This window comes from Pogoniulus pusillus, chromosome 42, assembly GCF_015220805.1.
Source record: "Pogoniulus pusillus isolate bPogPus1 chromosome 42, bPogPus1.pri, whole genome shotgun sequence".
In the NCBI taxonomy this organism is placed as follows: Eukaryota; Metazoa; Chordata; class Aves; order Piciformes; family Lybiidae; genus Pogoniulus; species Pogoniulus pusillus.
The window spans coordinates 4,286,363-4,297,787 of NC_087305.1; the positions used below are offsets into that span (position 1 = coordinate 4,286,363).

At 62.5% G+C, this 11,425-nt stretch overlaps 2 protein-coding genes across 2 annotated transcripts in view; one reads left to right on the plus strand and one right to left on the minus strand.

The window, feature by feature from the left end:
* SNRNP200 (small nuclear ribonucleoprotein U5 subunit 200) overlaps positions 1 to 8,260 on the plus strand; it is a 48,181-nt gene extending 39,921 nt beyond the window's left edge. The window contains 12 exon segments of the mRNA XM_064175427.1: positions 330 to 481; positions 1,009 to 1,117; positions 2,268 to 2,376; positions 3,205 to 3,394; positions 3,540 to 3,704; positions 4,260 to 4,381; positions 4,488 to 4,631; positions 5,716 to 5,892; positions 7,320 to 7,480; positions 7,578 to 7,659; positions 7,746 to 7,838; positions 7,952 to 8,260. Coding sequence (XP_064031497.1) covers positions 330 to 481; positions 1,009 to 1,117; positions 2,268 to 2,376; positions 3,205 to 3,394; positions 3,540 to 3,704; positions 4,260 to 4,381; positions 4,488 to 4,631; positions 5,716 to 5,892; positions 7,320 to 7,480; positions 7,578 to 7,659; positions 7,746 to 7,838; positions 7,952 to 8,095 — 1,648 coding nt within the window. The 3' untranslated portion in view covers positions 8,096 to 8,260.
* Positions 8,261 to 9,173: 913 nt separating this feature from the next.
* The window catches only part of CIAO1 (cytosolic iron-sulfur assembly component 1), a 3,690-nt gene continuing 1,438 nt past the window's right edge, over positions 9,174 to 11,425 (minus strand). The window contains exons 2-4 of the mRNA XM_064175497.1: positions 11,011 to 11,212; positions 9,996 to 10,083; positions 9,174 to 9,905 (exon numbers count right to left, since the gene is read on the minus strand). Coding sequence (XP_064031567.1) covers positions 9,665 to 9,905; positions 9,996 to 10,083; positions 11,011 to 11,212 — 531 coding nt within the window. The 3' untranslated portion in view covers positions 9,174 to 9,664. The remainder of the gene's footprint in view (positions 9,906 to 9,995; positions 10,084 to 11,010; positions 11,213 to 11,425) is intronic.

Sequence of the window (11,425 nt, forward strand, 5' to 3'; positions counted from 1 at the left end):
CACAGCTCCACAGGTCTCAGACACCTCCAGGTGTGAGCTGAGGACTCATCACTGCCCTGAGCAGCCTGGGCCAGGCTTTGGCAGTGGAGAAATTGCTTCTTATGTGCAACCTAAACCTCCCCTGAGGCCTCTCCTCCTGTCCCTTGTTCCTTGGCAGCACAGCCCAACCCCCACCTGGCTCCAGCCTCCTTTCAGGCAGCTATAGAGATCCAGAAAGACTCCCCTCAGCCTCCTTCTCCCCAACTCCCTCAGCTGCTCTTCCCCAGCCCTGTTCTCCAGACCCTTCCTGAGCTTGGCCTGAATTCTCTGAGTCTCTGCTCTGCTGCCAGGTTCCTGCACTGTGCAGAGAAGGATCTGGTGCCATACCTGGAGAAGCTGAATGACAACACCCTGAAGGAGACGCTGGTGAATGGGGTTGGGTACCTACACGAGGGCCTGACCCCTATGGAGCGCCGTGTGGTGGAGCAGCTCTTCAGCTCTGGTCAGCAGCCTGGGCTGGGTTCACCCTCTCCAACTGCTGCCACCCACACACCTTCTGCCTTCCCCCAACCCTCTGTGCCCTGCAGACAACAGCTTGGCCAAGCCTTGAGTCCAGTTTTGGGCTCTTTAGTTCAAGAGAGGCAGGGACCTGCTGGAGAGAGTCCAGCAGAGAGCCACGAGGGTGGTTCATGGAAGCATGGAATGGTTTAGGTTGGAAGAGACCTCAAAGCTCAGCCAGTTCCAAGCCCCTGCCATAGGCAGGGACAGCTCCTGCTAGAACAGGGCACTCAAGGCCTCATCCAACCTGGCCTTGAACATCTCCAGGGAGGTTAGTGGGTGAGCAGGGTTAGTTGATAGGTTGGACTCAGTGACCCTGCAGGTCCTTCCCACCCTGGTTCATTCTCTGCTCTCTCCTGCACTCCCCTCACCCTCTGCCCCAGCACCACCCCCAGAGCTTTCTCCTCTCCCACTCACTGTGCCCTGCAGAGCTGCTCCCCGAGCTGACTGCTGTCTCCATGCCCCCTGCAGGTGCAGTGCAGGTGATGGTTGCCTCCCGGAGCCTCTGCTGGGGCATGAGCATCGCTGCCCACCTGGTGATCATCATGGACACACAGTACTACAACGGCAAGATCCACGCGTGAGTGTGGCACTGCCTGCCCTGCCTGCCTGCCCTCTGTGCCCTCCCTGCCTGCCCTGCCTGCCCACTGCCCCTTGGCCTGGCACTGGGAACCACTCAGCAGAGCCTGGCCCCAGCCTCTTGCCCTCCACAACTCCTTCAACTCTTGCTCAGCACTGCTCAGATGCCCTCTGGGGCTGCTCTCCTGCAGGCTCTCAGCCCCAGGGCTCAGCCTTTGCTGCTGCCAGAGCTGCTCCAGGCCCCTCAGCATCTGCCCAGCCTGCCCTGGACTCTCTGCAGCCCTTCCCTGTCCCTCTGCCCCTGGGCAGCACAGACCTGGACCCAGCACTGCAGCTCTGGGCAGAGCAGAAGGCACCAGACCCTCCCTTGCCCTGCTGCCCACACTCTTCTCCATGCCCCCCAGGGCACCACTGGAGCCTTCTTGCCCACCAGGGCACATTGCTGGCTCCTGGGCACCTTCCTGCCCCCAGCACTGCCAGCTCCTTCTCCTTGCAGCTGCTCCCCAGCAGGTCCCTCCTCAGCTGTCCTGCTGCAGGAGGTTGTTGCTGCCCAGGGGCAGGATCCTGCCCTTGCCCTGCCTGAGCTCCCTGAGCTCCCTCTCCCCCAGCCCTGCAGCCTGCTCAGCTCTCCCTCCTTGGCATCACAGCCCTGATGAGCTCTCAGCCACTCCTCCCATTTTGGCACCATCAGAAGCTGCCTGAGGCTGCCCTCCATGCCTTCAGCCAGGGCTCACCCAGGACTGCAGCTGTGCCCTCAGCAGGGCAGAGCAGAGGGGCAGCAGAACCTCCCTTGCCCTGCTGCCCACACTCTTCTCCATGCCCTTCAGGGCAGCATTGGAGCCTTCTTGGCCACCAGGGCCTATTGCTGGCCCCTGGGCAATTTCAGTCAGGGTTGGAAGGCACCACAAGGCTCATCCAGTGCCAACCCCTGCCATGCCCAGGGACACCCTACCCTAGAGCAGGCTGCCCACAGCCTCAGCCAGCCTGGCCTGAAACACCTCCAGTGCTGAAGCCTCAACCTCTCAATTTGCTGTCCCCCAACACTCTCAGCTCCTTTTCCTTGGAGCTGCTGCCCAGCAAGGTGCCCCCTTCAGCTGTGCTGGTGCAGAGGCTGTCTCCCTGCAGCCCTCTCTCCCTGTCTGCCCTCACAGCTACGTGGACTACCCCATCTATGATGTGCTGCAGATGGTTGGCCATGCCAACCGCCCGCTGCAGGACGACGAGGGACGCTGTGTCATCATGTGCCAGGGCTCCAAGAAGGTGAGTGAGGGGCTGGGCTGGGCCTCGAGGGGCATCAATTTCTGCTCTCCAAGTCTCTCAGCTCCTGCCTGAGGCTGTGGATTCCAGCTGCTAGCTTTTGGCTGGTGTTGGGTTAGGGTGGAATGGGTTGGGAGGGATCTCTGAAGGTCTCCGAATGAAGCAGGTTGGAAAAGACCTCCAGGATTGAGTCCAGCCTAACTCCTGACCCTTCTGATTCACTCACCCCTGGCACTGAGTGCCTCATGCAGCCTCCTCTTCAACACTTCCAGCCATGGGCACTGCACCACCTCCCTGGGCAGCCCATTCCAGTGCCAATCACTCTCTCTGACAACAACTTCCTCCTCACCTCCAGCCTCAACCTGCCCTGCCACAGCTTCAGGCTGTGTCCTTTTGTTCTCTCCCAGGCTGCCTGGCAGAGTTAGAAGCATAGAATCAGGCAGGGTTGGAAGGGACCACAAGGAGCAGGCAGTGCCAACCCCTCTGCCATGCCCAGGGACACCCTACCCTAGAGCAGGCTGCACACACTCTCAGCCAGCCTGGCCTCAAACACCTCCAGCCATGGGGCCTCAACCCCCTCCCTGGGCAGCCCCTGCCAGGCTCTCACCACTCTCCTGCTCAACAACTTCCTGCTCAACAACTTCCTCCTCCCCTCCAGGCTGACTCTCCTCACCTCCAGCTTTGCTCCATCCCCCCCACTCCTGTCCCTGATAGCCTCAAAAGTCCCTCCCCAGCTTTTTTGCAGCCCATTTCAGGCCCTGGAAGGCCTCTGCTGCTGGCAGCCCTCGCGGGGGTGGCTGCTGGGATTCATTTCCTCCTCTCCTGCTGCAGGACTTCTTCAAGAAGTTCCTCTATGAGCCCCTGCCAGTGGAGTCTCACCTGGACCACTGCATGCACGACCACTTCAACGCTGAGATTGTCACCAAGACCATCGAGAACAAGCAGGATGCTGTGGACTACCTCACCTGGACCTTCCTCTACCGCAGGATGACTCAGAACCCCAACTACTACAACCTGCAAGGTGAGCAGAGACCTTGCTGCTGCTGCTGCTGCTGCTGCAGCTGGGTTTTGGAAGCTGGCAAGGCAGCATCTTGCCTTTGGCAGGAGTAGCTTTGCTCTGCCTTGAGGAGCTTCTGAGCCTCAGGTTGGCCCTGCTGTGCCCACAGGTGTGTCCCACCGGCACCTCTCGGATCACCTCTCCGAGCTGGTGGAGCAGACCCTCAGTGACCTGGAGCAGTCCAAGTGCATCAGCATTGAGGATGAGATGGATGTGGCTCCTCTCAACCTGGGCATGATAGCTGCCTACTACTACATCAACTACACCACCATAGGTGAGGCTGCAGGCCCAGGCAGCAGCTCTCCTGCTGGCTCTGCCCTGCCTCTGCCGCTCCTGGCGCCGCAAGTGGCACTGAGGGAATAGGTCCAGAGAATGGCTTGGGTTGGAAGGGCTCATCCAGTGCCAACCCCTTGCCATGGGCAGGTCGAGCTGCCTCTAGCCCAGGCCTTATCCAGCCTGATAGCTGCCTGCTACTACATTAACTACACCCCCATAGGTGAGGCTGCAGGCCCAGGCAGCAGCTCTCCTGCTGGCTCTGCCCTGCCTCTGCCGCTCCTGGCGCCGCAAGTGGCACTGAGGGGATAGGTCCAGAGAATGGCTTGGGTTGGAAGGGCTCATCCAGTGCCAACCCCTTGCCATGGGCAGGTAGAGCTGCCTCTAGCCCAGAGTGCTCAAGGCCTCATCCAGCCTGGCTTTCAGCACCTCCACAGGGCACCCAGGACCTCCCTGGGTGGTAAAACTCCATCCCTGCGCCCGGCGTTGCCCACCCGAAGGCAGCTCCTGCCCATCCTGCTGCCACCTCACCCCTCTGCCTCTCTGACTTCTCCAGAGCTCTTCAGCATGTCCCTCAACGCCAAGACCAAGGTGAGAGGCCTGATTGAGATCATCTCCAACGCTGCTGAGTACGAGAACATCCCCATCAGGCACCACGAGGACAACCTCCTGCGGCAGGTGAGCCGCAGAGGGGGCAGGCTTTGGAGGGGGGCACTGCCCCACCCCACCTTTTCCATCCCTGAGGGTCTTCAGGCACTGATGGCTTCCTGATTTCTCCTTCCAGCTGTCCCAGAAAGTCCCTCACAAGCTGACCAACCCCAAATTCAACGATCCCCACGTCAAGACCAACCTCCTGCTGCAGGCTCACCTGTCCCGCATGCAGCTGAGCGCTGAGCTGCAGTCAGACACGGAGGAGATCCTCAGCAAGGTGCAGCAGGGTGGCCTCTGTCACCCCCTGTGTGCCCCCCACCTCCCACCACTCACCATGTGCCCCCCAGCTCCCCACTTTGTCTCCTCCACCTCCTCCCTTTGTGCCCTCCACCCCCCACTTTGTGCCCTCCACCTCTCCCCTTGTGCCCTCCACCTTCCCCCTTGTGCCCTCCACCTCTCCTCTTGTGCCCTCCACCTTCCCCCTTGTGCCCTCCACCTCTCCCCTTGTGCCTTCCACCTCTCCCCTTGTGCCCTCCACCTCTCCCCTTGTGCCCTCCACCTCTCCCCTTGTGCCTTCCACCTCTCCCCTTGTGCCCTCCACCTCTCCCCTTGTGCCCTCCATCTCTCCCCTTGTGCCCTCCACCTCTCCCCTTGTGCCCTCCACCTCTCCCCTTGTGCCCTCCACCTCTCCCCTTGTGCCCTCCACCTCTCCCCTTGTGCCCTCTGCTTCCCACCTTGTGCCCTCCACCTCCCTGCTTGATGCCTTCAGCATTTGGGCACAGGATCCCCAAATTCCAGCCTGGAGGGGGTGGGAAGGGACCTCTGGAGGTGATCCAGTCCAGCAGGGCACCCACAGCAGGTGGTGCCCAGGGTGGTGAGGGCAGAAAAGGTGGGGAAGGGTCAGGAGCAGCTGAGGGAGCTGGGGAGAAGGAGGCTGAGGGGAGAGCTTCTGGGTCTGTAGAGCTGCCTGAGAGGAGGCTGCAGCCAGGTGGGGGTTGGACTCTGCTGCCAAGCAACAAGGGACAGGAAGAGACCAAATCTCCTCAGGTTGCCCCAGGGCAGGTTCAGGTTGGCCACGAGGAACAATTTCTGCCCTTCGAGGCTTGTCCAGGCCTGGCCCAGGCTGCTCAGGGCAGTGGTGGAGTCCCCATCCCTGGAGGGGTTTGAGAGCTGTGGAGCTGTGGTGCTGAGGGCCATGGTTGGTGCTGCCCTGGGGCAGTGCTGGGCTCAGGGCTGGATTTGATGATCCTGAAGGTCTCTTCCAGCCAAACCCTTCCTGTGGGGCTCAGCTTTGGGATGATTCCAGCTCACAACAAGCTGTGTCCTTTGCCTCCTGACCTGGCTCCATCCCTTGTGTCCAGGCCATCAGGCTGATCCAGGCCTGTGTGGATGTCCTGTCCAGCAATGGGTGGCTCAGCCCAGCTCTGGCTGCCATGGAGCTGGCCCAGATGGTGACCCAGGCCATGTGGTCCAAGGACTCCTACCTCAAGCAGCTGCCTCACTTCACCTCGGAGCACATCAAGCGCTGCACTGACAAGGTAAAGCTTGAGGAGGGATCCCTGAGGTCCTGCCTCAGCCAGGGACGAGCTGCAGGGCAGCACAGGGCTGAGGCTGGCACAGCTGAGCTGCTGGAGGGGTGGAGGCTCTGCAGAGAGTCCTGCCCAGGCTGGATGGATGTGCCCAAGGCCAATGTGGGATGAGGTTAAACAACGCTAAGGGCTGGGTCCTGCCTTTGGCTCACAACAACCCCAGCAAGGCTCCAGGCTGGAAAGTGCCCAGGGAGGAAGGCCCTGGGGGAGCTGGGGCTGGAGGAGCTTGGAGGACCATGATGGATTAGGCTGCCCAGGGAGGTGGAGGAGTCAGCAGGCCTGGAGGTGTTCAGGGCTGTGGTTTGGTGGCCATGGTGGTGCTGGGTTGATGTTTGGGGTCAGTGATCTTGGAGGGCCAGGATGGATTAGGCTGCCCAGGGAGGTGGGGGACTCAGCAGGCCTGGAGGTATCTTAAGAGCTGCTGGAGTGGTTTGGGCAGGAGGATACCAAGCAGAGGAGCAAAGAAGCTGCAACTCAACACCAAGGGAATTGGTTGGGTTGGAGAAGCCTTCCAAGATGGCTGAGTGCAAGCAGCAGCTGAGCAGCACCATGGGCCCTGCACTGTGTCCCTGCAGCAGGAGAGAGGAAGCTCAGCAGCTGTGTGCAGGGTGTGCTGAGCTGCTCTGCTCCTCCCCAGGCATCTGCCACTGAAGAAAGGCAGCAGAGCTGCAGGCTGGGGCAGAGTGGCTGCAAAGTGCCCAGTGGAGAGGGAGCTGGGGGTGGTGGTTGGCAGCAGCAGGAGATGAGCCAGGGGGTGGCCAGGTGGGCAAGGAGGGCAGCAGCAGCCTGGCCTGGAGCAGCAGTGGTGTGGGCAGCATGGAGCAGGGCAGGGATTGTGCCCCTGGGCTGGGCACTGGGGAGGGCACAGTTTGAGTGCTGGGGTCAGGTTTGGGCTCCTCACTCCAAGGAGGACATTGAGGAGCTGGAGCAGGCCCAGAGAAGGGGAGGAAAGGTGGGGAAGGGTCTGGAGAAGAGAGCTGGGGAGGAGCAGCTGAGGGAGCTGGGGAGAAGGAGGCTGAGGGGAGAACTTCTGGGTCTGTAGAGCTGCCTGAGAGGAGGCTGCAGCCAGGTTGGGGTTGGGCCCTGCTGCCAAGCAACAAGGGACAGGAAGGGACCAAATCTCCTCAGGTTGCCCCAGGGCAGGTTCAGGTTGGCCTTGAGGAACAATTTCTCCCCCTTGAGGCTTGTCCAGGCCTGTCCCAGGCTGCCCAGGGGCAGCGATGGAGTCCCCAACCCTGTAAGGCTTTGAGAGCTGCGGAGCTGTGATGCTGCCCCCCTATGAGTTGATGCCTCCCTGGGGGCACTGCTGGGTTCAGGAGCGGGCTCTGTTCCGAGCAGAACAATGCCATGGCTCCAGAGCAGCTCCTTCCCTGCAGGGTGTGGAGAGTGTGTTCGACATCATGGAGATGGAGGACGAGGAGAGGACTGCCCTGCTGCAGCTGTCGGAGGCGCAGATCGCGGACGTGGCTCGCTTCTGCAACCGCTACCCCAACATCGAGCTGTCCTACGAGGTGGTGGAGAAGGACAGCATCAGGAGGTGAGCCAGGGAAGAGAGGGAGGCTTTGCCCCTGCCCTCTGTGCCAGCTCAGAGGGCACAAACCCTCACCTGCCATCTCCTTCCTTTCTCCCCGCAGCGGTGGCCCCGTGGTGGTGTTGGTGCAGCTGGAGCGGGAGGAGGAGGTCACCGGTCCTGTCATCGCTCCTCTCTTCCCCCAGGTAGGTGCCACTCTGGTGCCACCTGGGCCGTGGTGGGGGGTTGTCCTTTGTTGTGCCCAGGCTGTTAACTCTCCCCTCTCTGGCAGAAACGTGAGGAGGGTTGGTGGGTGGTGATTGGAGACTCCAAGTCCAACAGCCTCATCTCCATCAAGCGTTTGACGCTGCAGCAGAAGGCTAAGGTGAGCAGGAGGGCAGGTGCCAGGCTGGTGACTGACAAACAGGGGAGCTTGGGCTGTGCCAGGTGGGTTTCCCTGTGCCCACTACAAGCTTCCAACTGCTCTTCTCCCTGCAGGTGAAGCTGGATTTCGTGGCCCCAGCCACGGGGACTCACAACTACACTTTGTACTTCATGAGCGATGCCTACATGGGCTGCGACCAGGAGTACAAGTTCAGCGTGGACGTGAAGGAGGCAGAGAGTGACAGCGACTCTGACTGAGCCCAGGGCTGTGCCACCCGTGCCCAGCCCTGCTGGCACTTCTGTCACACCCCCACCCCACCCCAGGTGTGGTCTCCTCTCTGCTTTCCCCTTTTGTTGTGTGTTTTTTTTACCATGTGGATGTACAGAGCGAGAGCAGCTGCAATAAACCCCTGAGCCCCTGAATGAGCCTGGGGGGTGGGAAGGGAGTTCTGGAGAGCAGCCCAGGCAGAGCCCCCCCTGCCCCAGCAGGGCACCCCCAGCAGCTTGCCCAGCAGCACAGTGCCCAGGGGGGGTTGGCAGCTCTGCACACAAGGAGGCTCCACAGCCTCTCTGGGCAGCCTGCTCCAGGCCTCAGCGCCCTCACAACAAACAACTTTCTCCTCCTCTTCACATCCAACCTCCTGGGCTCCACTCTGTGCCCACTGCCCCTTGGCCTGCCACTGGGCACCACTCAGCAGAGCCTGGCCCCAGCCTCTTGCCCCCCACAGCTCCTTCAGCTCTTGCTCAGCACTGCTCAGATGCCCTCTGGGGCTGCTCTCCTGCAGGCTCTCAGCCCCAGGGCTCAGCCTTTGCTGCTGCCAGAGCTGCTCCAGGCCCCTCAGCATCTGCCCAGCCTGCCCTGGACTCTCTGCAGCCCTTCCCTGTCCCTCTGCCCCTGGGCAGCACAGACCTGGCCCCAGCACTGCAGCTGTGGGCAGAGCAGAGGGCACCAGACCCTCCCTTGCCCTGCTGCCCACACTCTCCTCCATGCCCCCCAGGACAGCACTGGAGCCTTCTTGGCCACCAGGGCACATTGCTGGCTCCTGGGCACCTTCCTGCCCCCCAGCACTGCCAGCTCCTTCTCCTTGCAGCTGCTCCCCACCAGGTCCCTCCTCACCTGTCCTGCTGCAGGAGGTTGTTGCTGCCCAGCTCCTGCGGGCACAGATCCTGCCTGGGGGCTCTCTGCCAGCCCCACTTTGACCCAAACTCTTCCTCTTGAGCTCTGCTTCACCACCAGGAGGCCCAAATCCAGTTCCTGTGCCACCTCCTCCACCCACACCCTGCTCCCCCCCACCCAGGGGTGCTGCTGCCAGCACTGAAGGGAGGCTCTGGAGGCTTTGGCCAGCAGAGCTCATTTATTGAGCGCAGGGCAGCAGCAGGCAGGGGGCAGCAGCCCTGCCCTGTGTGCCAAACCCAGCCTGATGCCACCGCGGGCTCCACGCTGCTCTGCCCATCCCTGGGGCATCCTGTGGCACCTCCACAGTCCTGAGTGTGCCACAGCCTCAACTCGTGGCACAGAGGAGCCCTTCCCAGCACAGAGCTGGGTACAGGTGGCATCGCCTGTGGGTGCCAGTGGGGGGAGAGGGTGGCAGGGGGCTGGGTGCTCAGCAGAGCTCAGGTCGTGGGTGGCATCGCCCATGGGTGCCAATGGAGGGTAAGGGTGGCAGGGGCTGGGTGCTCAGCAGAGCTCAGGGCAGGGATGGCATCACCTGTGGGTGCCAGCAGTGGGTGAGAGTGGCAGGGGGCTGGGTGCTCAGCAGAGCTCAGGGCAGGGATGGCATCGCCCGTGGGTGCCAGCAGTGGGTGAGGGTGGCAGGGGCTGGGTGCTCAGCAGAGCTCAGGGCGTTGGTACTTCCAGAAGGCAATGTCTCCATCGTCACTGCAGGAGGCCAGCAGCCCTGGCTCCTTGGGGTGCCAGGCCACGCAGTTGACGTCCTGGGAGTGGGCACGGGGCACGTGGGCAGCCAAGCTGAAGGTTGGCTGTTGGGGGGCACAGGATGGAGCCTCCTCGAAGACGCGGATGGCATCGTCACCACAGGCCGTGGCCAGAGCCCCTGTCAGGTGGCACCTGGGGGAGGAGCAGTGCCAGAAGGTGTCACTCGTGATGCCACCGTGGGAAGGTGGAGCTAGGTGGGCTCTGCCACCTGCTGCCACTCACCATGCCACGTCGTAGATGGTCCTGGAGTGGTAGCCAGAGAGGTTGCAGATGCACTTCCAGGTGGGGTCGGTGCCGTTGCAGACCACCCCTGGGAGGGTAGAGAGCAGCTGAGCCTGGGAAGGGAGTTCTGGAGAGCAGCCAGGCAGAGCCCCCCCTGCCCCAGCAGGGCACCCCCAGCAGCTTGCCCAGCAGCACAGTGCCCAGGGGGGGTTGGCAGCTCTGCACACAAGGAGGCTCCACAGCCTCTCTGGGCAGCCTGCTCCAGGCCTCAGCACCCTCACAACAAACAACTTTCTCCTCCTCCTCTTCACATCCAACCTCCTGGGCTCCACTCTGTGCCCACTGCCCCTTGGCCTGGCACTGGGCACCACTGAGCAGAGCCTGGCCCCAGCCTCTTGCCCCCCACAGCTCCTTCAGCTCTTGCTCAGCACTGCTCAGATGCCCTCTGGGGCTGCTCTCCTGCAGGCTCTCAGCCCCAGGGCTCAGCCTTTGCTGCTGCCAGAGCTGCTCCAGGCCCCTCAGCATCTGCCCAGCCTGCCCTGGACTCTCTGCAGCCCTTCCCTGTCCCTCTGCCCCTGGGCAGCACAGACCTGGACCCAGCACTGCAGCTCTGGGCAGAGCAGAGGGCACCAGACCCTCCCTTGCCCTGCTGCCCACACTCTTCTCCATGCCCCCCAGGACACCACTGGAGCCTTCTTGGCCACCAGGGCACATTGCTGGCTCCTGGGCACCTTCCTGCCCCCAGCACTGCCAGCTCCTTCTCCTTGCAGCTGCTCCCCAGCAGGTCCCTCCTCAGCTGTCCTGCTGCAGGAGGTTGTTGCTGCCCAGGGGCAGGATCCTGCCCTTGCCCTGCCTGAGCTCCCTCTCCCCCAGCCCTGCAGCCTGCTCAGCTCTCCCTGGTTGGCATCACAGCCCTGATGAGCTCTCAGCCACTCCTCCCATCCTGACACCGTCGGAAGCTGCCCGAGGCTGCCCTTCAGCCGGGGGCACTGCCCAGCAGGTGGCACAGCCTCACCCTCCTCGTTGCCCGGCTGGTAGCGGCGCCAGATCCTCACGGTCCTGTCGTCGCTGCAGGAGGCCAAGCGCTCGCCGCTGCCGTCGAAGGCCACGCTCCAGACGGTGGACTCGTGCCCCTCCAGGGTGGCACAGCACACCCAATCGTCCTCCTCCTCCTCGTACAGCTTCACTGTGTCGTCGTAGCTGGCCGAGGCCAACAGCTGGGGGACAGAGGGAGGAGAGGAGGGAGGGATTAAGGGAGGGAGGGAGGGAGGGAGGGAGGGAGGGAGGGAGGAAGGGAGGAGGGGAGGGAGGGATTAAGGGAGGGAGTGAGGGAAGAAGGGAGGGAGGGAGGGAGGGAGGGAGGAAGGGAGGGAGGAAGGGAGAGAGAGAGCAAGGGAGGGAGGAAGGGAGGGAGGGATTAAGGGAGGGAG